The 27,571-nt window shown below is 40.9% G+C and overlaps 1 protein-coding gene across 5 annotated transcripts in view; it reads left to right on the top strand.

Annotated features, from left to right (window-relative positions):
• Positions 1-197: 197 nt before the first annotated feature.
• LOC140639123 (S-adenosyl-L-methionine-dependent tRNA 4-demethylwyosine synthase TYW1) overlaps positions 198-27,571 on the top strand; it is a 239,312-nt gene continuing 211,938 nt past the window's right edge. For 4 of the 5 annotated variants that reach the window (XM_072837582.1, XM_072837579.1, XM_072837580.1 and 1 more), the window contains exons 1-7: positions 198-386; positions 1,122-1,252; positions 1,826-1,978; positions 7,983-8,084; positions 9,907-10,101; positions 11,572-11,793; positions 16,952-17,074. In XM_072837582.1, the coding sequence (XP_072693683.1) occupies positions 383-386; positions 1,122-1,252; positions 1,826-1,978; positions 7,983-8,084; positions 9,907-10,101; positions 11,572-11,793; positions 16,952-17,074 (930 nt within the window). In that variant the 5' untranslated portion in view covers positions 198-382. Of the gene's footprint in view, positions 387-1,121; positions 1,253-1,825; positions 1,979-7,982; positions 8,085-9,906; positions 10,102-11,571; positions 11,794-16,951; positions 17,075-23,776; positions 23,928-27,571 lie in introns of those variants that run through there. The other variant, XM_072837583.1, reaches the window with a different exon arrangement.

Below are 27,571 nucleotides of genomic sequence, written 5' to 3'. Positions count from 1 at the left end.
TCCCTTAGGGCCCGCCCCTTGCCCCTCGGCTCCAAAACGGGAGCGTTTGGACCGGCTCCGCGCTGCTGTCCCTCAGCCGTGGGCGGGGCTTCCCTTGGGATCCGCCCCTTCCCCTCTTAGCCAATCCGAGCGGGGCCGGGAGGGCTGCGGTTCCAACGCGCGGAGCTCTGGGCGGGGCTTCCCTCGGGGCCCGCCCCTTCCCCTCTGAGCCAATCCCATCGGGCTGGCGAGTGGCATGGCGGCCCCCGGCGCGGCGGGTTTGGGGTGCGACGCTAGTGCTCCGAGGTAGCTGTAGTCGTCCCCTGATGTCCTCGCCGGCCGCCAGGTTTCTCAGGTCTGCAGGCCTCGTGTGTCGGGCCGCAGGGCTTGGGCTCTGAAGAGAATGGGTAAGGGCCCCCGGCGGGCAGAATCCGTGAGGCGGGAGGGGAGAGGAAGCCGTCTGTGTAGGAGCCTGTCGGGGCGGAGCGCGCGGTCGGGCCGTCCTTCAGAGGCGGCGGCGGCGGCGGCGGCGGCGGCGGCGCTCGTCAGCCCGGGCCCGAGCGGCTGAGCGCCGCCGGGCTCCGCCTCGTGAGGCTGGGGCTGAGAGCAGAGGGAGCTGTGCCTCTGGCCTCGAGTGAAACGACGAGAAAACTGCTCACTCCGCTTGCCCACGTGTGTTGAGGGCCCTCGGGCCTTCCCGCCTGTACATTCAGGTTCCCCCTTCCGAAACTGCCTCCCGGTTCGACGTTTGAGGCCGGTTGCAGCCATACGTCCCTCCCAAACAAGAGGTGTGATGTCGGTTGAGAACCCCTCATTTTCTTATGGGCCACAGAAAACAGCAAAGTTAATTCACGATTCCACACGAAGAGTTTCGAGTTCTTTGCTTCCTAATGCTCTGTCCAAATGAAGGAACAATTCTGTGTCTTTTTCGGAGTTAGCATTATCGTTATGTTAACTTTATCATTATCGTTTACATGCAGTGGTTTATTATTTTTATTAGAGTTGATTTTTCTATAGGTTTCTTAGCCGAGTTCAATACGAAAGTTGGTTTTATTTTATTTTTTATTCTTAAAAATAAGGATGAGTAGCTTTGTATATGTAGCTTTAAATAAAATTACGTGTATGTATCATTTTAAATTTAGATCCTTTTTCGGATACATGGGACTTCTCTTCACCTGTGATATCATTATGGATAAACAGGTTTTACATATATTTGGGCTTTGCCTTTGGCATTAGCCTTTGGATTTGTTTCCAGATTGTCATCAGGAAGCAGGTAAGTGGTTATTTTTTATATGAGAGTATTAAGGCATTAGATTTATAATTTACAGTGCAGATTTTCTAAGATTTTCAGGAAAGCTAAGAGGAACAAAGGTCACTCTTAATGTTTGTTGGTCTCCAGACCTTTTCTTTTAATGCCTAAATCATTTATTCTCAGTTATTATAGACTAAGTTATTTATGTTCTCTTTGCTGGGCTTTGGAGTCTCAGTCTTAAGATACAGGAAGATTTTGTAATGAAAACTAAAACTTTTGTAAAAAAAAATCTGTTTAGCGTCTTCAAGGGACAGTAGTCTTCTCTTTTCTTACCATAATTAAGGATCAGTAAATCAATTCCTACTGTTACTCCACTAAAGCACATTATGGGTGAATGTACATATAGTTTTGTCTTAGGAATCTTTACAGTCTTAAAAAATGTGGATCCAGCCTTTAAAGGACCTAATTATACCAAGAGGTTAATATTTGCAGAGTACAGCAGAAAGATTAACAGAATAGTAAAATCAGTATCTGTGCTAGTTTTCATCCCTATTGGAGTTAGAAAAAGATTCAAACTTGATGAATTTTGTGCAGTTGTTTATTTTAAAGGGCAAGAAATCACAGGAGAAATCTGTTCCAAAAGCAACCGGGGATTTGATGACAAATGGTTGTATCTCTCTTCAAAACAAGGAAGTCTTTGTATCTGGAGTGAAGATTTTCTATGGTTCCCAGACTGGAACAGCAAAGGTAAAAACTTTACGTGATACTTTTTCTTGGGTTTTCTGATATAAGATTGCTTCTAAAAATGGAATTGGTTCTTCTAATTTTTTTTTTTTCAATCTTCTTTTTTCCCTTTTCCAACATACATTTTTCCTTTCTGGGGTGGTGGGTGGATTTTTATCTCTTGTGCCCAATTCCAGCTGGTTGGTGGTGTCTGATGGTCACTGTCTGAAACTTGCTTCTACCTGAGGAGAATGGAGAGTTCTAAGCTTGTTATTGATGGTTGGTGTAGAAGTAGGAGATAGTGAAAAGGGACTGTTAGCAGTAGGGGCCCGTCTGGGCCCTGACTTTCACAATTTCACATATCTACTTAATACGATGTATTCTGACTTAATAGTGTTAAGAGTGTTAATAATAGACATTGAATACTGTTTAAAGTAGATAGATGCTGTAGATGTATATGCTGCAGGTTTCTTCATTGTGAAGACCACAGCTATTTAGTGCTTTCTAGGTAAAGATTCTAAGGCGAACATAAACGAATCAACGTCTGTTTTTCTGTAGTACTAAATACTAAAGATTGTTGGACTGCCCTCTTGTGGATGTTTTGTAGAACAATATTTCTTAGTTTTTCAGAACTTCAGTGTAAGTTCTGAGTTGAAGGTCACAAAATATTAAGTTCAACCCTAAGCAAGAGAGGCCAGAAACTGAAGAAATGTAAAAATGACGTCAGAGCAGCCAAAACAAAGTCTTTTGATGTTATTATAAAAGATCTCATTCATAGCCTCTCTCATGTGTTTATAATTTTTTTGAAAGATCAGGTCAACACTGCAGATTGTAACAAATCCAGGCATATGGAGGGTTCATAATGAAAAGTACTCTCTAGTGAATCTCTTTTTAACTATTTTTTATTTTTAGTTTTTCTGATGGCTGTATTTTTAACCTGTGCGTGTTGTGTTTCTAGATTATCAAAGCTAGTTTAAAAGTTATCGACTGCTTATATTAGTTAACACAGACATTCCTTAAATCTCAGTGGCTTTATTGTTGGCCACCTCTTTGTTGATATGGGTTAGATGCCCCTCCTTAAAGTTGTGCCATTTGAATTTCTTTGCTTTCACATTTAATGGTTTCATATTTGTTTGGGTATGGAAGATTAGTTTTTCCTTACAGTTTTGAAGGTGTCACTTCATTGTCTTTAGAAGGCTAGTCTCTTCATTCCTTTGTATATGACATGATTTTTTTTTTGTTGTTGTTGCTTATTTTTTGAAGCTTTTAGAATCCTTTCTTTGTCCTTGATGTTCAGAACTTTCTTGTGATGGTGTCTGCATTGGTTCTTTTTTTAGCTGTCTGCATTGGTTCTTTTTTTAGCTATTGTGCTGGACACTTGGGCCCTTTTGAAGATTTGTGAGCATTTCTTCTAATGTTTCTTGGCAATTATTTTTCCCTTCCGTTTTCTTTTTTTTTCTTTCTGGGACTCTTAGTTGGATGTTAGGGTTTTTGGATGGCTTGTCTTTTTTTTTTTTCCAAGATTTTATTTATTTATTCATGAGAGACAGAGAGAGAAAGAGAGGCAGAGACACAGGCAGAGGGACAAGTAAGCTCCATGCAGGAAGCCTGATGCGGAACTCAATCCCAGGACTCCGGGATCATGACCTGAATCAAAGGCAGATGCTCAACCACTGAGCCACCCAGGTGTCCCTGGATGCCTTGTCTTTAATATTTTCTGTCTTACTTTTTGTAACTTTTTATTCTGGGTTGTGGGATTTCAATTTCAAACATTTTTTTTGAATGTTTTATTTTAGCTATTAAGTTTTTAGTTGCAAAAATGCCATTTTTTCAATTTTACCTTATTAATAACTTAAAAAAATATCTGAATAAATTCGTTTTTCTGCTTCCTGATTTATCTCCTTTCTCAGTTTTTCTGATGCTGCAATTTCTCTTTCCTGCTTATTCTTGTCTCATCTTGGTGGTCCATGATTTTCTGTTAATATTTACGACAGAATGACGGGATAGCTGTTGTGGATTTACTCTGTTAATGAGTGAACAGGTTTGTGTTCTCTAATTCTAAGTTTTTACCAGATGCTGTGTGCATCGTGGGTCAGGGCATGTCATGTGACCTATTGGCCCACCTCCCTCCTCTAACTACCACTTCAGTTTTTTGTTTTTTGGAGTAAAGTCCTTTGAAGGTGTCTGTGCCACCGTCTCCACATCTCCACAATTTCCCTACTCTTGTTTTCCTTGGACCACTCTTGTGGAGCTCACATGCCCCAACATGTTCCCATTGACTTCTATGTTGCTAATTAATTCTCACTCTTCATCTTACTTGACAGTGTTCTCTGGGTCATCCTCCTACTTGGCCAAGGCTAGTTTTCCTTACTGTCATTTGCAGATTTCCCCTCATCTTCTTGATCTTTAAGATAGAAGTGTCCTGGGGCACAGTCCTTGAGATCATGTCTTTATCTGTACTCATTGTACGAAGGGATCTTGTTATCTAGAGCTTTACATTAGTTACAGTTTGACCGGCTTCTTCTATAAAGGGCAAGATGTTTTATTTTATATGTTTTTAGGTTTGTGGTTTTTGTGAGCCATACAGTCTTTTGTTGTAGCTACTCAGCTCTGTGGCGTAGTGTGGAAACAATCACAGACAACATGTAAATAAATGGCATGACTGGATCCCAGGAGGGATCCTGTAGAAACAAATGGAGGGCTGTATTTGATCTGCCTGTATTCAGTGGTGGACTCTAAACTTATGTTTTTATTTAAAAAAAAGTTTTATTATTTATTCATGAGAGAGACAGAGACAGAGAGACAGAGACACAGGCAGAGGGAGAAGCAGGCTCCACGCAGGGATCCCGATGCGGGACTTGATCCTGGGACTCTGGGATCACTCCCTGAGCCAAAGGCAGATGCTCAACCACTGAGCCACCCAGATGTCCTTAAATTTATGTTTTAGTATGAACTGTTCCCCTCAATTCCAGACTCATATCCAGTGGCCTATCTTAGATCTTGATGTGATGTTTAGTAGGCATCCCAAAATTAGTACATTCCAACTGAACTCTCAATTTTTTACACAAACTTTTCCATTTAGGATCTTTATCATTTCAGTAAATGGCAATTTCATCATTCTGATTTCCTGCTAAAAAACAAACCAAAACAAAATAAAAAAAAAACCCCAAAACCCTTTGAATTCTCTCTTTTCCCTATTATTCCTATACAATTTTTTTTTTAAATTTTTATTTATTTATGATAGTCACACAGAGAGAGAGAGAGAGAGAGAGAGAGAGAGGCAGAGACACAGGCAGAGGGAGAAGCAGGCTCCATGCACCGGGAGCCCGACGTGGGATTCGATCCCGGGTCTCCAGGATCGCGCCCTGGGCCAAAGGCAGGCGCTAAACCGCAGCCCACCCAGGGATCCCTATTCCTATACAAGTTATAGTAAATGCTGTTGTTTTACTTTCAAAATGAGTCCAGATGCCAGTCACTTCTCAGCACCCTGCCTCACGGCACCCCTCTGCCTCTGTCTGTGGTCACGTTTCTGCTTGTGGGTCCCCCTCATTTAGTGCTGCACAGCCCCTCCCCTGGCTTGAGTGTCCTTTCAGCTCAGCAGCCACTCAGCTCAGACTTTGAAAACTTCAGTGAAATCACATTTCCTTCAGCTTCACACCCAGCAGTGACCTCATTCACTTGGAGTAAATCAAAACCCTTGCAGTGGCCAGGAGGCCCTCATGTCTGGTTCTCCATTATCTCTCTCTTTTTTTTTCCCATTATCTCTTTTACCTCTTGTCCTTTGTCCCCACGTCTCTAGTCTTACTAACCTTGCCAAGCCTGCTCCCTCCTTCGGATCTGTTCACTTAAATGTTCGTCTGCTTGGGGTAACCTCATGGCTTGCTCTCTCATGTCTTTCAGGTTTGGCTCAAGTCTTTACCTCTGAGGCCTCTTGCACCAAATACTTGTTGTTTTTCCACGTTGGCTCTTCAGTTGTGACACAGACTACTCAGAGTTGTCAGACTCCACAGATCTAAGGGCCTAGACTGCAAGACTATTTCCACCTCAGCTGCCAGTCAGCTGCCAGTCAGTCACCAGTCCCAGGGCTACCTGTGCTTGTGACTGGACCAGCTATAAATTCGATCCCATAGTCCTCTCTTTAGGTTTGATAATTTCCTAGACAGATTCACTGAACTTAAGAAATTGCCAAACTGTGCTTACTGGTTTATTGTAAAGAATACAGGTAAACAGACAAATGGCAGACATGCATAGGGCAAGGTTTGGGGGAGGAGCGTGGCTCAGAGCTTCCATGCCTTCTCTCTGCCCATACCTCCTCAGCACATCAGTGTGTTCAACCCAGAAACTCCTTGAATCCTGTCATTGAGTGGTTTTAATGGTTTCAAATCATTGACCATGGATGATTGAACTCACTGGGAGTGATGGTGCTGAATGTTCTAAACCTCTGATTGCATGGTTGATTTTGTCGTGACTAGCCCCCATCCTGAAGTTACCTGGGGCCCGCCTCCCCATGAGTTATTTCATTAGCATAGCAAAGTCAGTAAGTTACAAGGGCTTTAGGAGCTCTGTGCCAGGAACTCAGGACAAAGGCTGAATATTTATTATTATTATTATTTTTTAAGATTTTATTTATTTGTTCATGAGAGACAGAGAGAGAGAGAGAGACAGAGAGACAGAGAAGCAAGCTCCATGTAGGGAGCACACTGTGGGACTCCATCCCTGATCTCCAGGATCAGGCCCTGGGCCAAAGGCGGCGCTAAACTGCTGAGCCACCCGGGCTGCCCTGAATTTTTTTTTTTTTTAATCTTAGGCACCTGTCCTGACCCTCCCTGTGTAAAATAACAATTGTTCCATACCTGTAATCCTGTGTTCCTTCCCCTTATCCTGATTTATTTTCTTCCACAGCATTGGCTCTCATCTGATGAACTGTATGTTTTCTCGTGTCCATGTTTGTTCTGTCTCTTTCCATTAGAACATAAGCTCCCTGAAGGCAGGGACTATGGGTGTCTTGTTCACTGTTGTGTAATATTGCCCAGAACTGAGACTGGCATGGATGATACACAGTAAATTAATACATGCTCTAGTCCTGGGAGGTGAGGAGCCAAGTGTTAGACTACTAAGTGAAAAATAAAAAGGTGTTTTCCAGAGTGCCACCATGTGGCTAGAAGTTTTAGCTTTCTCCAGATACTTGGTTCATTTTGTTTGGAGAAGAACTAGTGGGAATTTTATCTGGAGGTAAAGGGCAGATGCTTGCCTAGGCTTTCTGTGCACTTGTCCCATATACGAATTGTCTGCTGATTGGTTCTTCTCTGCCCCAGGGTTCTCTTCCAGCTTCACTGTAGTGACTGACTCTGAATCCAGGACCTCTGGTGGTGTTACGCATATGGGCTTTCCTCTAGGGCTTTCTCTTCCCTGTCAGCCTGCTTTTGTTTGCTTTGTATCTTCCAGAAATGTGTCAGATTTCTCATATATCATATTCTCTTCCCTCTTATTTCTTTCTTTTTTCTTTTTTTTCCCCTCTTATTGTTTATTCTACTGGGGCAAAGGAGCTGAAATGTGAAAAAACCAATTTAGATTTATCTGCATATATACTTACACAGTGAGAACTGTGCAGTTGAATGATTTTTTTTGGTAATTTAAAAATTTTTATTTCTTTTAAAGATTTTATTTATTTTTTTCAAGAGAGACAGAGAGAGGCAGAGACATAGGCAGAGCGAGAAGCAGGCTCCCTCAGGGAGCCAGATGCGGGACTTGATCCCAGGACTCTGGGATCATGACCTGAACCAAAGGCAGATGCTCAACCACTGAGCCACCCAGGTATCCCACATCCCACAGTTGAATGATTGATCTCTATAGAGATGCTTGAGAAAATGGAAGAAGTGACAATAGTATTTGTGTTTATGATGATAAATGTCAGAGGAAAAGTTTTTCACGATAAATGCCTTATTCTTTTGGCAATGGGGATAAATGAAGATGGTATTATTCTTATTTAGCTTATTGAAGACTTTATGTGATTTTTTTTTCCTATTAGGGATTTGCAACAAGTCTTGCTGAAGCAGTCACCTCCCTAGATCTGCCTGTGGCAGTTATTAATCTGAAAGAATATGATCCAGATGATCAACTAGTAGAAGAGGTTGGTAATTATGTTATTTTTTTTCTTTAGTCCAAACTCTCAGATGTAATTGTCCTCCTGCATTCTGGGATGAATAGAATCTTCAGAATAAATTTAATTTTTATGCTAAGGAGTTTGAGTTGGTTGAGTTTTCAGTGTTAGTCAGAGGTGCTAGATATGTGGTGTGGGACCTGGTCCACTGGTGTGTGGTCTTTCCTGGGGTGGGGGTAAGGGTGGGAAAGGTTGGGTGGTTTGAAGTTCCCTCCTCCTACCTGCTATGGAGCTCATAATCAAGTGAGGGCTGTGATTGATGGTAGTGTGCTGAGCCTTTGAGCCATGTGTGAGCTCACTGAGAGATTGAGCCATTTGGGTAGCAGAAAGATATGAGTTTTGGAGTTAGAGAAATCTCTTCCTACCTGTGTGATCTCCATGTATTACTTAATATCTATGTGGGTTTAATTTCTTCATCTGAGAAATGCCCCTCCCTCTCCTAGTTATATTCAGGGGAGTTTGGCCTTATAGTAGTGGTTCAACTGGCAATATCAGCACTTCCTGGGAACTTGTTAGCAATGCAGCCTAGCCCTGGATGTGGGACTATTTTTATGGGTGTTCCAGGTGGTTCTGGAACAGCTGAAGTTGGGGAAGCACTAGAGCAGGGGTTGGTGAGCTTCTTTCCTAAAAGGCCAGATAGTAAATATCAGCTTTGTGCAGCCACAGGCTGTATGTAAATGAATGAGTGTGGCTGTGTGGCTGGGTTCCAGTAAGACTTTATTTAAACAAACAAACAAACAAACAAACATATAGGCAGTGAGCTGGACTAGGCCTGTGAGACATAGTTTGCTAGTCCCGCCCCTCCTCCTTTTTCTTTTTAAGATTTTATATATTTATTCAAGATAGACACAGAGAGAGGCAGAGGGAGAAGCAGTCTCCCTGTGAGCAGGGACCCAGGATCACGACCTGAGCAGAGGGCTGAGCCTCAACCAACTGAGTCACCCAGGCGCCGCTAGCCAGTCCCTTTATAGTGGATAATCTAGCTGTAACTATTTCTTTCCCCCATTAAGAGAACAGTGGAGTGCAAATGAATGAGCTTGAATCTTCTCAGAATTACTTGTGAAAGATTATTAGCAAACTTTGAAACTTTATTATTTAATAATGGATTGCTTATAACTTAGCTCATGACTGGAATTTATAAGGTGCCTTCAAGCAGGTGGAATACCATGGCTAACAGGACTGAAGGCGTATTTTGTTCTCCCACGTAGGTGATGGTGCCAAGTGTTAAGTTACTTTACATTTAAAACATTTTGTTGTGGGGCACCTGGGTGGCTCAGTGGTTGAGTGTCTGCCTTCGGCTCAGGTTGTGATCCTGGAGTCCTGGGATCAAGTCCCACAGCAGACTCCCCACAGGGAGCCTGCTTCTCCCTCTGCCTGTGTCTCTGCCTCTCCCAGTCTCTCATGAATAAATAAATAAAATCTTTAAAAAAAAGTTTTGTTGCTTTATTTTTTTAGGTATTTTTAAAGATCTCTGTGTTTCTTCTTGACTGGTTTGGATTTTGTTTCTAATATGATAATTGGAGAGACAGAAATTTAGTGTCTGAAATTGGGATAGAATGTATGGTTAAGGGCTCCCAGGGACATATCGACAGGAGCCAGACATTGGATTTTCTCCCCATGCAAGGTGTCCTTGCTCTGTTTTCTTTCACTTTTGAAAATGAGTAATGTCTTGAAAGCACCCTTTGTCCTTAGAGATTAGTATTGATGTGGATGTCAGCATTTTAAAAAGGGTTTTCTTTACTGATAAGTTGTATCTTGAATATTCTTCTGAAATAATTACTTTCTTGTTTAGGTTACTAGTAAAAACGTTTGTGCCTTCGTGGTTGCTACATATACAGACGGTCAACCCACCGAAAGTGCAGTGTGGTTCTGCAAATGGTTAGAGGAAGCATCCAGTGATTTTCGATTTGGCAAAACTTACCTAAAGGGCATGAGATACGCTGTATTTGGCCTAGGAAATTCTGTCTATGCCAGCCACTTCAACAAGGTAGGTATGTGTTGAATTACAGGGATAGATTCTCTTTTAATAAAATTCACAGACGTGTGTATATGAAATAGTCCACAAACTTTGGTGCTTTGTAATAAACTTTTTGTGTTACTCTCTGTAGTGGGGCATTGCTACACACATGTATCCAAGTTTGGTGCATAGTAGGTTCTCAAGTACATTTTTATGGAATAAAATGCTTATACCTTCTATTGTCCAGTGTCACAGTGGTCTGGATTCATGGCCATTGAGTCCAGTCTGCTGTCCCAGCAGGACCTTGTGGATAGAAGATCACTGCTTCTTTAGACTTTCTCAGCTGCCTGTTCTGTTGTTGAACAATCTTTATGGCTCAAGCTATAACTCTGAATGCAGTTGAACTCCTCGTCTTTTAATGTTATTTTTTAAAGGGAAATAGAAGAAAAACATTCATTGTCTTTTATGTAAGAAGACATTGTTTTCCTAGATTTTTTTTCTAAATGAAAACAGAGCCTCTGTTTCTTGTGGTTCTGAACAGTTACTAGAACTTTTGTAAACATACTTCTTCCCAAAATGGGCCCAGCCTGGCTCACCTGTCTTTGGTAGAATGTGAGTAAAGTTGAAAGTGGAGACCTTTCTTTAAGCTTGTTTTAATTCAGTTGTACTATCATGATGTGTATTTCTGCTCATATTTTCAAGGGAATTAGACCCCAAAACTGGTACAATTCAGATAGGTAAATGTTTTGTTTAACGCCTTGCCACTCAGAAAGCCTATTAAGTGTCTGAACTCTTGACTGCGGTGCTTGGTAATCCCTGGACCTCACCTTAACTGCTAATGTTTGCAAGTTCATTCAAGTTCTGAGTTTATAAAGTCATGAGTCTTGCATGGGCTGCATTTGCCCTTTGCTATTAAAATGGGCTTTGCTATATTTTGGAACAGATTTATTTTGCTAATTAGTTATTTTATTCTGACCATGACTTAGAATAGTAGTTTTCTTTTTTTTTTCTTTTTTTCTTTTTTTTTAGGATAGTAGTTTTCAAAGTCTTTTTTATAGGTAGTAACCCTTACCTTAATAAAAGGATTTGTCCCTTTGTTTAAAAAGAGTCTTTTGCAGGATCTTACCAGAATGTAACCAGTGTAGTGCTTGCAGGTTGCAGGTGGGGCTGGAGGGCCAGCTTAGGCCCAGTTCCCTCTTCCCAACAGCCAGTGATGGGCTCCCAGAGGAACTTGGGGCTTTTTTTTTTTCCCAAAGATTTTATTTTTTTATTCATGAGAGACACAGAGAGAGAGGCAGAGACATAGGCAGAGGGAGAAGGAGGCTCTCCATGGGAAACCTGATTTGGGACTCGATCCTGGAGCTTGGATCATGCCCTGAGCCAAAGGCAGACACTCAACCGCTGAGCCACCCAGAAGTCCCAGAACTTGGGCCTTTTGTAGAGCAGTCCTCAAGCCTATGATGTAGAGGATTGTGTCTTAGCTCCTCCATCTTCTTGCAGGTTGGCAAGAATGTTGATAAGTGGCTCTGGATGCTTGGTGCTCATCGTGTGGTGGCTAGAGGAGAGGGGGACTGTGACGTGGTTAAAAGCAAACATGGCAGCATCGAGGCAGACTTCAGAGTTTGGAAGACCAAGTTCCTCGCCCGGCTGCAGGCACTTCAGAAAGGAGAGAAAAAGCCTTGTGACGGCAACTGCAAGAGAGGCCAGTGTGAATCATCCGTGGTATGGAGCTTCTGTGTCCGTGTCTCACTGTTTTCCTCCTTTGTGTGGGGATGCTGGACCTTACCTCTGCCCTGAGAAACATCTTCTAACATCTGGTTAGAAGGAAGATCAGCAGCTCCCTTGGTGGCATTTTTGGGTTGGCCTTCCTAGTGAAGCCAGTGTGTGTTCAGGACACTTTCCTGTTTCTGTGCGTTAATGGTTGCATTGCCAGAGTGGCCGTCTTCTACATAGTTGGCAGGTAGGAGACATAGGCCTGAGGTTAGGTGTGTCCCAGAAGGCTCCTGCCTTCGTATCCCCAACTACATTTTTCTCCTGACTTCTTTCTGAATGACTCCATTAATCTCTCAAACTAGAAGACTGCCCATCATCTTAGCTTCCTGTCTTTGTCCCTCACATTGTAAGCACGTCTCTTTGGTCCTTGTTCAGGGACCTTTGTTCTTTGGAAGCTCATGTCAGCAGGCTCTTCACTGCTGCTGTTGTCCTTTGGCCAACTGCTCACTTGGTGAGCAGGAACCACTTTACTTTCTGACTCACTTTCTTTCCACCTTGTTCTTGTCATTACCCTTTGGGGCAAAGCCATCAGTGTGGGTATTAACCAGCATCCTGCCTGCTAGGTGCCTGGCCTCCATGTCTTCAGGTGCCATTGTCTTTGCTGACCTTGGCATTTCACTTCCCTGGTCACCTTTGAAATTTCATGTTCCTGTGACCTCAACAATGACCTCAGGTGTAATACTTTAAAATGCTTTTGATCCCATGCCTTTTTCATTGTATAGTGAAAACTCTTTACTTCACTTCTGTCCTTACTCAGTTTAGATTTTATACTCATTCTTTTATAAACATCTTCAATGGCCTTGCCTTCCTTCCAGTCCTTTTTCTAACCCAAATGACCAAACCCCAAGCTAGGTTGAAACCTACCACCTGGCTTCTTCCCCTTTGCTGACTGCTTGCTCTTTGACCCTGGATCCATGACCACAGGTCCATGTGTGCACTCAGACCTGCCCAGCAGTGTCCAGCATGCTTGTGGAAGTTCCCTTTCTCACTCTCTAGGGTGACTGTTGAATACTTTTTCTTCCTGTTCCTTCCTCCAGGTCTTGTAGGAAGCTGCCAGGGACCTCCTATAATGCCCCGCACCCCATCCTCACATCGTCCCCAAGTTGATGGCCATGGGTCAGTCCTGCCATAGCCACTCTGTACATGCTCTGGAATCAAGGGCTTTGTCCCTGTGTTTTCTCTGTCTCCCTGCACTGTTAGTTTCTTCCTCTTTATTAGATTGCTCTGTAAATTTATAAACATGTCTTGGAATCACCTGTGTTCAAAGGAACAAGAAAAGCAAGTAATAAACAAAGGTTTCCTTTGTTTTGTATGTTTCAGCTATTGTTTCATTTTTCTGTTCTCTTTTCTAGCTAGTCTCTTTGCTTACCTTTGGTTATCTTCCCCCCCCCACCCTTGGTCCTAATATTATTTTACGCTGTTTAAAAGAAATTGAGGTAAAATTCATGTACATAAAGATAAGGATATAATCTAGTGGTGTTTAGAGCTTTCAGAGTCTTGTGCAAACACCGCCTGCTTCAGAGTGCCCCTTTTGTATGTGTTGGTGCATTTGTTTGTTTTCACCCTGGCCAGTTTCTAGCTAATCTGTGTTCATGTTTGCTGGTTCTTCTGCCTGCCCAAATCTGCTCCTGAAACTCCCAAGTAAAATTTTTAGTTCAGTTATTAGACTTTTCAGATCAAGAATTTGTTTCTTTTTTATAATTTCTGTCTTTGTATCAATGCTCTCTGTTTGTTGGGACATTGTTCTTCTGGTTTCCTTAAGCTCTTGAAGCGTATTTAAGACCATTGACTCAAAGCCTCTATCTAGTCCATGGCCTGCGTGTCCTCAGGGATGGTTCCAGTTGATTTCTCCTGTGGATATGCCAGATCTTTTTAGATGTTTGCACACGCTGTAATATTGTGTTGAAAGCTGCAAGTTTTTAATATTATAATGTGTTAACTCTGGAAATCAAATTCTTTCTCCTCCTCAGAGTTTTATTTTTGTAGTTTGCTGGGTTGTAATTGTTTAGGGACTTAAAAACCATCTTTGTAAAGACTGTCTATTGTGCGTGGTTTCTGAGGTCTGTTTCTTTAGCTTGTATTCCAGGTAGTATTGTGACAGGTTTCCTTGAATGTCATAATGTCATTTTTAAGTTTCCTTTTTCTTTCTTTTTTTTAGATTTATTTATTTTAGAGAAAGAGGGAGAGAGGATGTGAGAGCATGCATGCACTCAAGTGGAGGGAGAGGCAGAGAGAGAGGAAGAGAGAGAATCTGGAGCAGACTCCCCGCTGAGCATGGAGTTTGATGTGGGGCTTGATCCCAGAACCCTGAGATCATGACCTGAACCAAAATCAAGAGTTGGATGCTCAACCGACTGAGCCATCCAGGTGCCCCAAGTCTCTTTTTTCTTGATTCTGTGTTCACTTGGTTCTTGTAAACCTTTGTGAGAACTCTGGGAGTTGGTCAGAGATGGGCCCTTGGAGTTATCTACTCTGCCATTTTTGCTGATATCACCCTCGGTTCTTAACATTTAAACAGACCTAAGTAAACAAAATTTTTTTAGTCAAAAGTAACACTTGTACATTTAAACCCTCAAATAGTACTTCCAGGCTTTTATGAAAATCTATGCTTTCTTACCTTACTCTAACTCTTATCTTTCTTGGGCAATCACTTTTAATTCTAGCTTTTTCATTAGATATTTACCTCTGTATTCGTAAATAATAGTCCCTCCTTGCTATTTTTTAATTTGTTAAAACATCTCGAGATCTCTTGCTCTCTCTTACACTCACACGGACATGCATATCCAGTATAACTTCCCTTCCTCTCATTTTCCTATGTATCACACTTTCTGGCTAGACTGTAACTTGTTGTGTCATTACTGTGACTATGTATGTTTCCATCTGTCCTGTGTGCTGTCATGTTACTTGTTCCTTCCCAAACATTTATTTCCCTTATGTAGTGGCTATATCTGCTTTGATTTCTCTATAATCATCACTAATTCATTAGAAAAAATTCTGATGGAACTTAAAATTATTTTTCAGTATTCTGTTGTTTTTATTGCTTTCCTGGAGGCTTCTCATGAGTCCTCTTTCCTCCACCTTGGCCTGGCTGCTCTCCAAACCTTGGGGTGGGTGAAGGCCTCTGTCTTCTGTCCACCATGACACACAACCTTCCTTTGGCTTCCTGGGTTAGATTCCCTTATTCTGGTATCTTCCATCTTCTTATTTCTTGGTTTACTCTTGTTTTTGGAGCATATTCTCCAATAGGTTTCTGAGAAGGGTTGTTTTGGAAGTAAGTTTTCAGAATTTTATACCTGCCTGTTTTTATCTTGCCTTTTTTCATAGATGCTTTGCTGATTAGAGTTCTAGCTGGGAGCAAATTTTTTTTTCCCCCAGAAAAGACATTGATCCACTCACTGTCTTCTAGCTGGAATGAATATTGCTTTTGGTAACTTCGATTTAATTTGGTTCTGAATTTTTAGGATCAAATCCTCCTCCTTTACCCTTCACAGAGACTTTAGAACCTTTTAATAAAATCCCTATAACTGTCTATTCTTTACTCTCTTTTCTTCCCCAGATTCTCTGTCTTTTCTGCTTTCTTCTTTCTCAGAACATTTATTTCTAGTTTACCTGTACATGAGAAATGCAGCCTCGTGGGGTCCCGGCCTTGACTTTGGTCTTCTGTTGGTCTCTTCTCCTGGTATTGTATCCTTGCCTTTGCCCATTTTTCTCTGTTCCTGTCCAGCTGTCAGTTAAGTTCTCTAGAGTTCAGCAGATGCTCTCAGCTCCATCTCTCACTTACCTCTTAGGATTCCATTTTCTTTTTTTTCCCTAGGATTCCGTTTTTAGTTCATATTTGTCCTCTTTGAATTTGTCATGTTTGCCAGCTTAGTGATACATTTAAAAATTATGGTATTAAAATATTCTGTTATTCAGTGTTATTTTCCATTAGGAGGGGTGTTCTCTCCACTCTGCAGCTGGGAGAAGTCCCATGTCATGCTCACCCACTCTCGTTGACTTTCCCACAGCAGCTGCTCTTGCCTAGGTCCCAATACATCATGTTTTCACGCCTCATGGATATTCCTCTGTCTTCATTTTACTTGACCTCTCAACGGTATTCGATACCACTGATTCCTTCTTTGAATCACTCTCATTTCTTGGTTTTTGTGATACCATTTTCATGGTTTTCTTCCTTTTTCGCTTGGGACCATCTTCCTTTATCTAACCTCTGCATGGTGGAATGATTCAGGGCTTGGTGCTAGGTTCTTTTCTTTGGTTTTTTTTTTTATTTTTTTTATTTTTTTTATTTTTTATTTTTTTTTTTTTAATTTTTTTTTTATTATTTATTTATGATAGTTACAGAGAGAGAGAGACAGGCAGAGACACAGGCAGAGGGAGAAGCAGGCTCCATGCACCGGGAGCCCGACGTGGGATTCGATCCCGGGTCTCCAGGATCGCGCCCTGGGCCAAAGGCAGGCACCAAACCGCTGCGCCACCCAGGGATCCCTCTTTTCTTTGTTAATACTTAACTTAGTTACATGGCTTTGAGTTCTGTCTATATGCTAGTATTCCTGTGTTTCTATTTCCACCTCTGAGGTTTACCCGGAATTTTGCTCTCTTTTGTGCATCTTCTTTAAAATCTCGGCTTAGATGTATGTGGCATCTCATACTTTATAAATTCCAAATGGAGCTTTTCATTTCCACTTTCCCGGTCTGTTTCTCATCTCCGTAAACAGCACCACCATCTCAAGTACATACAAAAGAAACTTGAGAGCCATGCTTAATTTCTTCCTTTTTTCATTCCTGCATTTAGTTCCTCACTAAGCCTGATTGGTTCTGTGTCCCAAACTGGTGAAGAAACTTTTTTTGTAAAGGGCCTACTGGTACATATTTCCTTCTTTGTGGGTCATACGGTTTTTGTTGGAACTATCAGTTCTGCCACTGTATCAAGAAAGTAGCTATAGGTGATGTGCAAGTGATGGTTGCCTGCTTGAGGCTGGCAGCATGTGGCTTGTGAGCCATAGTTTGTTGGCCTCTGCCCTAAAATATCTCAGATCTATCCAGTGAACTCATAATTTGAGGGGTTTGCTACTTTGAATAATGTATTTCCAAAACATTGATATTCCAGGAGGAAGAGCCCTCTGAGAGCACCAGTGAGGAAGAATCTGGTACTGAAGACCATCAGAATTTAAATTCTGTCGTTGATGTTGAGGACCTTGGCAAGATTATGAATTGTGTGAAGAAAGAAAAGGTACTACAATCCTGGGAAACAGTGAACTTGGTTCCTGCAGTTAGCTAACATCTAGCATTCTGTATCAGTGTGTGGTCCATCTGAGCTCATTAGGCAGTCTTCTTTCTTTGCCTCCCTCTTGAGAGTGTTATACTTCTTTGCCATATTTACGTGAGTTTTGTGAAAATCTTCCCTCTAAGCCCTGTGAAAGTGAGCTTGTAGTAGGATAGGCAGATTTGAGGGCAGGGATTGAGGAAAAGGTGGAGGGGCTTCATTCAGTGTTATGGTTGCAAAGATAGGATGAATGGCATGAAGAGATTGAGTGAGTGGAGATTCCAAGTGGAACTCTCTTATAGGTGCTTCCCTGTTCTGTAGGCTGAGTGGAGTTGGGCTTAGGGATAGCACCTTGGTTTGTAGGTGTTGAGATTGATGTAGGTGGAGACCCTAGGAACCTAGGAAGCATTAGTCTGGGTTGTCATTGTTGCAGTTAATGAGATGGGTGTGAGAATGTACAGTGCAGTATGATTTTACACAGATTCCAATGATCTGAAATTGAAATAGTATGATATACACAATAGCATAAAAGTAAATAGACTCAATTTACATGTGAGTTTTGGGAAATGACAATATCCTACTAAAAATGTATCAAGTGCATAAGTTTTAGAAATGAAAGAAGTAAAACTATGGAAAAATACAAGAAAATCAATGATAAAATTAACACACTCAAATGAAAGAATAGCAGGATATAATAAGGCAAAGAAGCCAGTAGCCTTCCAAACAACCAGTTAGAAGTCATAATAGAAGACCCCTATACAGCTGTGTATAAAAGATAAATAAGTACAGAGAAATAAATTTAAAAAGAGATATAATGAAAACTGAAAACATTCCTGAAAGATATAAAAATGCCTTGAACAGATTTACCTCTGTTTTTTAGATATGGTGACTCAGTGTTCTAAAGATGTCAATTTTCTTTTATCCAGAAATAAAAGAGATGAAAATCCCATTAAAAATTTTTTTTAAAAGATTTTATTTATTTATTCATGAGAGACACAGGAGGCAGAGGGAGAAGCAGGCTCCATGAAGGGATTCTGATGCAGGAATCGATCCCGGGACTCCAGGATTATGCCCTGGGCCGAAGGCAGGCGGTAAACCGCTGAGCCACCCAGGGATACCTAACATTTTAGAAAGCATTAAAATTTTTAATAACTTTTTTTTTGCCTGGAGTTAGCTGGTTGATTCATATGGAAAAACAAACATGTAAGAATAGTTAGGAAAGCCTTGGTATAGTAATGAGAAAGACTAGCTCTACCAGATATTAAGACTTACTACAAGGCATCTGTAATTAAAACTCTTTTGGTTCTTGTTGAGACCGATTGATGCAACAGAATAGAATTTCAGAAACAGCCCTAAGAATATATGGGAATTTCACATACGATAAAGATGGCATTTCTTTTCCCTGGGGGAACAATATACTTTTAAGATAGATGATGTTGGCAACCAGATAGCTCTCTGTGGAAACTTAAAATTGGCTCTGTGCCTCTTACGTATGTCAGAATAAACTCCAATTGGGTCAGAGTTCTTGATGTTGAAGAAAAATATAAATAATAGATGCATTATTTTATAGCTTGGAGAAAGGTTTTGTATATGATTTAAAATCTAGAAACAGTAAAAGATGAAATTTACCAATAGTTTTTAAAAAAGATTTGCATGGTTATAGACATATCAAAAGACATAAAAAGGGGAAAATATTTGCCCCTTATATAATAAAGAAGGGTTAATTTTTCTATTGTACAAAGTCCTCTTAAAAGTTGAAAGAAAAAAGACTTGTAGTGAAAAAATTGGCCAAAACACCTAAATAGACAAGTCTAAAAAAGCTCTACAGGTAGACTTTAAGCATATGAAAACTTGCTCAAATTCACTCAATGAAGGACATGCACATTAAAACTATACCAATGTATATTTCTTACCTACCAAAATAGCAGAAGTTTAAAAATTGGACAGCACATGTAGCTAATGAGGCTCTGGGAAAACAGGTACTCACACCTTCCTAATGAAAGTCCAGAATGATACATCCTATATAGAAGGGCTTTTGGCAGTCTACACAATCCATACACGTTTACCCATGATCCAGCAGGCCTAGTTGTGTGAATTTGCCTTGAAGATAAATGTTTACAAAGTGGCAAACACACAAGATTATGCTGCTACAAGCATATATAGCAAACAACTGCCAGATATTGGTTGAAAAAAGCAGGATATATCCACACTATATAGATATTGTTATGCAGCTGTGAAAAATAATAAGGTGAGGGTGCCTGGGTAGCCTAGTCGGTTGAGCATCCAACTCTTGATTGTGAGTTCAAGTGCTCCACACTGGGCATGGAGCCTACATTAAAAAGAAATGAGGTGGATTCATGTCTATTAGTGTGATTTTCATGTGGTGTTGGATTTGATTTGGGGGTTGATCTGAATGTAAGATTTTTTTTTGCATGTGTTTATTGTCATGGCGTATTTGCAAATTTATAATTTGTCTATGTGTGTATAAATAGTATTTTGTAGCCGTGTTTACAGAAAGAACCTTTCATATTATTTTTTTTTATTTCCTTAAGATTTATTTACTTATTTTAGAGAGAGAGCTAGAGCAAGAGGGGCAGAGAGGGAGAATCTCAAGCAGACCCTGAGGTGGGCGTGGAGCCTGACATGGGGCTCACTCGATCTCATGACGATGAGATCATGACCTGAGTGGAAACCAAGGGTCGGATGCTTAACCAACTGCATTAAAAGCAGAACCTTCCGTGTTCTGACACCAGCTAACACCCAGTTCAGTTCAGGTGACCTGCTGTTCAGCTTTGACACTAGTTGACTACCTAGAGTTAGCCTCAGACTGTGCAGGCTTGGTTTATAGTCTTGCACAACACTGCCTCCACTTCAGATGGCAGCTCTAAGTTGGGGGGTCACCTGCACTTCTGATCAGTTGGTTATAAATTTGGAGGTCTCATGATCCTGTGTTTCAGTAATTTGCTAGAATATCGAGAACTCACTGAAAGCACTATACTCACAATGAGAATTTTGAAAGATGCAAATTAGAAATAACCAAGTGGCAAAGACACAGGGCAAGGTCTCAGAATAGAGGGGTGGGGAAGAGACTCAAGAGTTTCTGTGCCCTCTCTGTGTGAAATCCAGGCGCATCATCCCTTCCCACCATGTACTAACTAGGGAGCTATACTGAGCTTTAACATCCAGAATTTTTATTGGAATTCCATTGCATGGGCCAGACTGATTAGACCATTGGCTATGTGATTGAACTCATTCTCCAGCTGACCTTCCTCCCTGTTTCTTTCCCTGGAGATCCAGCTGGCCCAAAGTTGGATTGAGTGGTTGGTTTTTCTGATGATGACCAGCCCCCATCCTGAACGTACGTAGCCCCTTCATTTGCATAACAATGACCCTTCTGGCACTTAGAAAATGCCAAGGGGTTTTGAAGCTCCCTGCCAGGAACTGGGGACAAAGAACAGATGTATTCTTTGTTATTCCACAGGCCTAGAGACAAAGGTGGTGAGCACTCAGATCTTGTTTTCTAAATATTATTCTTCACTTAAAGGAACAGGACTTCTTGGAGAAATGACTGCTCCCAGGGAGGAAGGAAGATTAACAGATGGGCCTGGGACATCTTGTTGGGCAAGTAGATCCTTAGTGACTAATGGACATGTCAAAAGGACACCAGAACCAGCTTGAAGAGTTTCCCACAGGCTAAATTTGGGACAATCTAAGCATCAAAAATGAACATGATGATTATATAATGAGCATAATGGATTGTATTGCATCAATCAGTTGTGCTACTCACCAGGCCTTGTGCTACTCAACAATGAGGAAGCACAGGAGAAAGTCTTTAGTGAAGGTTTTCAGGTAATAAATATAGAAGGCATGATAGATTAGAAATTCACTTGTTTTCAATCCTCAGTGTGATAATTGATTTAAGCAAGGATTGGGTGAAATGCCCTTAGGGAACACATATTCACACAGTCTCAAAATATCATCCCAGAAACTAATCCACTTAGATGTGCCAAAAATAAGTAAATCAGTGGAGGAAAATACCGTTTCAGATGTTTTGCTAATTACAAAGGATCAAATATACCTTTACAAATGGAGTGATGAGGTGATTCTCACCCATACTAAGACCAACCAAGACCAGAGAGTGAGAGAACAAACGGGGAGTGGCAGAAGTCGAGGGAGAAGTAGGCTCCCGGGATCATGACCTGAGTGGAAGGCAGATGCTTAACTGACTGAGCCACCCAGGTGCCCCTAAAAATATTTGTCATATTCTCAGGTAGTCTTTACAACCTCGTTTAAAAACATAAAGAAAGGGGCACCTAGATGGTTCGGTTAAGTGTCCGACTCTTGATTTCTGCTCAGGTCATGGTCACAGGGTCTCAGTGGGCTCCTCGCTGGGCATGGAGCTGCTTGAGATTCTGTCTTTCCCTCCTCCTCTGCCTCCCTCTTCTCTCCCTCTCTTAAAACAACAACAACAAAATCCCAACTTAGAGAAAAAGCTTTTTTTTTCCCAGAAAAATCTTTTAAAACTAGTAAATTGGGTATAGCCTAAGGTGTTACAAACAAGAATTACTTTTGGGAAGTTATCATAAAGGCTGCTTTACTTTGAATTTTACTGTCCCCTTCAGCCTGTACTGAAGAGAAAACTGGCAGATTCCGTGACTCGTCTGGTCATTTTTGGTTACAGGCACTTAAGACACAAAGTAGTAATTCGGCAGTAGAATGCCCAATCCTATATAATATGTACTAAGCATTACTAAAGAAACCCAAAGTTTCTAATTTAACTGAAGGGTGAAACTCCTCCTGCCTTGTTTACTTTCTGAACTATTTGCCAGCTGCTGTTTTGGATCTGCTTAGGGTCTGGGGAATGGATGGGGAGGCAGGAAAGAGAGAAGTAGAAAGTTCTTATGTGGTACTGTCATCAGAGGCTCTGTGCTCTCATCCTTTGTCAGGTGTTTCAAGTTGACTCTTCTTCCAGGCAGTACTGTCTTCGCTTCTTTGGAGACATTGTCCATGGCGTCTCCTGACTAGATTCCTTGCATTGAGCATGTGTACTCTGAAAAGTGAGCTGCTGAGGAAGGAAGGCTTACTCCTTCCTCAGAGCCCTGTGACTCTGCCTTCCTCTCTTTGAGGTTTACCATTTGTTCTCTCTAGTTCCCAGTTGGTCTGCATCTAAGATCTCCCCCACCTGCACCCCTGTGTGCTCCCACAGGAACACTTCCAAATTCTTTATTCTGGGAGGTCAAGCTGATTCCTGCCCAGAACAAGTGCTCACTTACTAAAGAAACTGGTCTGGGTTTCCTGGGCAGGACTTCTACATTGAGCATTGATGCCCTCTGAGCATCGGGATGCTGCCCAGCAGCTTCCTTGTTGGTGCCTCTTTCCTGCTGCTTGAGGTGAGAGGAAGGCACCTACCCTCTAGGCTCTCTCCATTTGAGGCAAAGGGAAATCTCAAAATACTTTACCAACATTCTCCAAAGAAATTTTCAAAAATCCTCTGTCCTTATCTGCATGTGTTCTACCCTTTGACATCCCTGATGTGAGGGAGGCATTAATTTTTTTTCTTCTTATTTAAATTCAATTTAGTTAATGTATAGTGTATTATTAATTTCAGGGGTAGAATTTAGTGATTCATTGGTTGCCTAAACACCCAGTGCCCATTACATCAAGTGCCCTCCTTAATGCCCATCACCCAGTTACTCCATCTGAAGTTGCTAGTTCTTAAATACTCCCTTTGAAAATACATAATTTGGAAAAAAAAAATACATAATTTGATCTGACCCTCCTTGTGGAATTGCATTTAATTTAATGCCCTGCTTACATCTGTTTAAAAAATTCCAAAGAATATAGCTCCCTGTCTCTGTTCTTCTAATTCTCCTTTTCATAGGAAACCACAGTTTATAGTTTGGAAATATTCTCCCAAGTGTTTTTACTACCTTTACGAACACACCTGCACTTTGGTCTAACTTTATTTTTCTGGCTACACAGATGGATCTTTTTGTATTCCCAAGTCTACAGACTGCTTTTTTTCCATCTAGTATGACAGCTTTCCAGTGCTGTCATACAGATCTACCCACTCCATTCTAGTGTTTATGTAGTGGACTAGGACTATGTCTTATGATGTGGTTGGCTTCTGTTGATTAATATTTAGGTGTTTTAATACCCTTGTTCTTATATTTTTTTGCTACTGGTATAAATTTATCTCAAGAATTAAGTTCATAACATGGAAATTTCTGTATCAAAGGGGATTTTATAGTTTTAATAGATATTTCCAAATTGCCGTATAAAAAATTGAAGTCATTTTTATCTGTTGTTCTCTATTGAGAGATGAGATTTCTCTTTATCTTTGCTGACCCACCGGTGTTATCAGTCTTTGAAGTCTTGCCAGCCTGAAAAGTGAAAAATAATAACCTGATTTTAATTTGTATTTCTTTCATTTTGAGTCAGATTGAACACGTTTTCTTTCCTTTGAACCATCTCTTTCTGTCTACCTGGTAGTAGATAAATTACAAGGTCTGAGGGCATAGTCCCCATGATTGCCACCCATTGCAAGTTTTGGGTGAGAGGGCTTCTGAAAACCACCCTCAGCTTTGATAATTTACTAGAAAGACTCATAGAACTTTGAGTTCAGGGAGTTCTAGAACTCCCTGAAAGCTGTTATCCTCCTAGTTTTTGTTGCTGGGAAGGGGTACAGAAAATCGCCAAAGGAAGAGATGCATAGAACAGAGTCTAGGAGGCCTTCATTCATTCGCAGAATGTGTCGCCCTCTCAGCATTGATATGTGACAGTAGACATGGATATTGCTAACCTGGGAGGCTTACCTGAGGTTCAGTGTCCAGTTTATACTGGGGCTTCATTATTTAACCATGACTGATTGACTGCCTGTGTGATTTCATTCATTCATTCATTCATTTATTTATTTATTTATTTATTTATTTTTATCTATCTATCTATCTATCTATCTATCTATCTATCTATCTATCTGCGTGATTGAACTTGGTCTCCAGCACCTTCCAGTCTAGTGTGGTCTAAAGAGTCCACCGTGAATAACAGACACTGCTGTCACTCAGGAAATTCCAAGGGTTTAGACGTTACTTTCCAAAAACTGGGGACAAAGGCCAGACCTCCCTTCAGGCAAGGGCACTGTATCCATTTTTATATTACGTGGTTTGGCTGCTTTTGTAAAGCTCATAACCAAAAAAATTCTTGGTTGAGTGTAAAACTCTAAGCATTTATAATATCCAAAATTATTTTCCCGATTTAAAATTGCTGTCTTTCCTGTTGCAGCATTTTTGTTACTTATTTCCGAATACTTGCATGTATAGTTTCTGTCATTTTTAGTAGCTTTGTATTTCAGAAGCCCTGGCAGAGGAGCTATTAAGAATGACAAGTATGTGGAATGTGGGTTCAGGGCTTGGCCCAGCAGTGTGTAACTCAGTGATCTGAGGCACAGATTAACCCTCCCCAGCTTTAATCCCCTTGTCTGAGAACAAGGGCTGTGCCCTCTGCCTTCTTCACAGGTGTGAGTCAGATGAGAACACGTACTTGAGGATGCGTCAATGATCTCAGCCTGACACTCGTCAAAATGAGAGATTTGCTTAGACATTTTAAACTTGTTTATACACTTTACTACAGCTGGCCAGCCAGTCTATTTCAGGTTTTCTTTTTCTTTTTTTTTTTAAGATTTTATTTATTTATTCATGAGAGACAGAGACAGGCAGAGACACAGGCAGAGGGAGAAGCAAGCTCCATGCAGGGAGCCTGATGTGGGGCTCGATCCCAAGTCTCCAGGATCACGCCCTGGGCTGAAGGCGGCGCTAAACCTCTGACCCACCCTGGCTGCCCCTGTTGCAGGTTTTCTGCTGTTAGAATTGGCACTGGTCTGAGACCTTTTTTATTTTTAAAAATGTATGAATATTTCTTAGGTTGTATTTTCCTCACATTGATACACTGGGTCAAAGCATATGTGTAATCTTATGACTTTTAATGAAGAATCTGAGTAATTTTTCAGGGGCAAAACTGTCTTAAAACAGGATAGATTTCAGTTCATTAGATACCTGATTTAGATAGATTTCTAGATTTTTCCATAAGATTTAGAGAAGGTATTTAAAACTTTATTTGTTGTGAGTGAAGAGTTGGGAATAATTTTTTCTCCAGCTTTATTGAGTTATGATTGACAAATAAAAATTGTATGTATTTATACACTGATTTTTAAGGTTTATGATGTAATGATATGTGACATTGTAAAATGATTAACACAATCAAGTTAACAAATTCATCACCTCATGTAGTTACCTTGTGTGTGTGTTCGTGTGTGTGTTGAGAACACTTAAGATCTAATTTTTAGCAAGTTCCAAGTATATAGTAAGAGTTTGGAATAATGTGGGTTAGCTTTTTCTGTGCTTTTCATTTTCTGTCCACTAGACAACACTGGAGAGAACAAACATTTTGGACATCTCTGTAAATAATTTTTTGAAATGAAATGATTTTGGATTTTATGAACTTTAAGGAGTTGATTTATGATATTTTAGATTCTCACAAAAAGTTTCTCATGAAATCATTAGATTTGGAGCAAAAATAAATATTTTTCCAACTTCAGTATGACACGAAAATGAGCCATCAGTTTTTTTCTTTAACTTATGGCAGGATTTTGGAATATGTCTTATATTTTCATTTTATATTGGACATAAATTACTAAACTCAGTGGATGTTACTACTGCCTGGCTTTTCTTTTTCACATATTTTTTGGCATTTTCCTTAGGGTCCATTCATACATATTCCTGAGTTACTAGTTCTGCCTGATTTTTGTCAGGTGCTGCACTAAATTGCCTGAGTTGTTACTATAGAGGATGTGCTAGTACTTAGGAGTATTGGGCCAAAGTACTCCTATTACATGACTTCTTTTAGAGTAATGCTCACTGATTTTCATGGAGTCAAACGGTCTCTGCCTCTGTGTCTGTGGGCAAGTTACTTTACTCTCTGTCCTTTTGTTTTCTCATCTCTAAAGTGGGAGATAATAAAAGTAATGCTTCTAAAGTTGTTATGAAGATGAAATTCATTCACCTACACACTATTTTATTCCCTGGCATGTATGTACTTGATATCTGTGAACTGTTACCATATGAGAAATTATTTTCAAGTGGGATGGGTTTGGTCCAACTAGTATACCCCTGTGGTGTGCCTCCCTTCCTCTGTAGCAAGATCCAGGGCAGTAATTCTGGGATTAAAGAGATTTTGAGGGGTGGAAGTGATGTCCAAGAATGAGAGAGCTAACATGTGAAACGTTGGAAAGCTAGGAAGACAGATGTGGAAGTGGAGGGGTGGCATGCTAGGGGACATGGTGTTTTGGGGAGCTCTGAACTGTTTGGCCTATCTAGAGCTTCAAGCAGGAGTGGGGAAGTGTGGAGTGAAATAGAGAAGGAAGGCAGGGGCAAGATACTGGAGGCCTTTTTATTCTCTGTTGCGGGGATGTGAGTTTTCACCATAGGCATTGGGAAGCAATGTGGTTTGATTGAATAAGATGGATGGATTAAGGATGTGGGGAAAGAGGGTAATTCCTGTATAACTTCAGGGTATTAGGAGAAATCAGAGTACACATTGAATTATCTCATTCAATCCTCATATTGATCCTGATATCCATACTACTATTGTCTCCATTTTACCATTTACAGGGTAGGAAGCAGGTTTAGAGAAGTTAAACAATTTGTCCAAAGTTGGTTATCTGGCCAGCTGGTAGGGGTGGGGTCAAGCCTCAGCTCCATCTCTTTGTTTTACCCCTCCCCCCAGGGGAAATGGTTTCTAGGAGAGAATCTGAAGAGATTGGATAGGCACAGGGAGTCAGCAAGAGCCTCACAGTTCTTAGGTTGTGTATTTTTTGTTTTTCTCATGGTTTTGATTTATAATTGTAGAGCAGAATGTTCCTTTTTTTCCTGCAGTAAATAAATGTTGTTAAATACTCCCCACAGCATGTTCCGGTTAAGCAGACAAACAGTGATATCAGTATCATTAGTTTCGGAAATAAATGGTGAATGCTTGGTAATTACTCACCAGAGAAGCATTTCAATTTACAAAGGGATCTCAGTGTGTCCAGTTCTGATTATAAAGTTGCATAGCACTGCAGTGGAATAACATGAAGCTGTTCTTCTTTCATTATTATTTTTAAGGCTTTGGCTGTTTAATTCACCCAGGAACACAAGTAACACATCCCTTCAACCCCAAGACACTGCCTTTAAACCAACCTGTCCTACCCATGGCTTGTGTAGTCAGGAGCATTATTATAGTGAGTTCTTTTTTTTTTTTTTATTTTTTTTTTTAATTTTTATTTATTTATGATAGTCACACACAGAGAGAGAGAGGCAGAGACATAGACAGAGGGAGAAGCAGGCTCCATGCACCGGGAGCCTGACGTGGGATTCGATCCCGGGTCTCCAGGATCGCGCCCTGGGCCAAAGGCAGGCGCCAAACCGCTGC

This window comes from Canis lupus, chromosome 8 (genome assembly GCF_048164855.1).
Source record: "Canis lupus baileyi chromosome 8, mCanLup2.hap1, whole genome shotgun sequence".
NCBI lineage: Eukaryota > Metazoa > Chordata > Mammalia > Carnivora > Canidae > Canis > Canis lupus.
The sequence above is the reverse complement of the archived record's forward strand: the minus strand, read 5'-3'. Positions and strand labels throughout refer to the sequence as shown.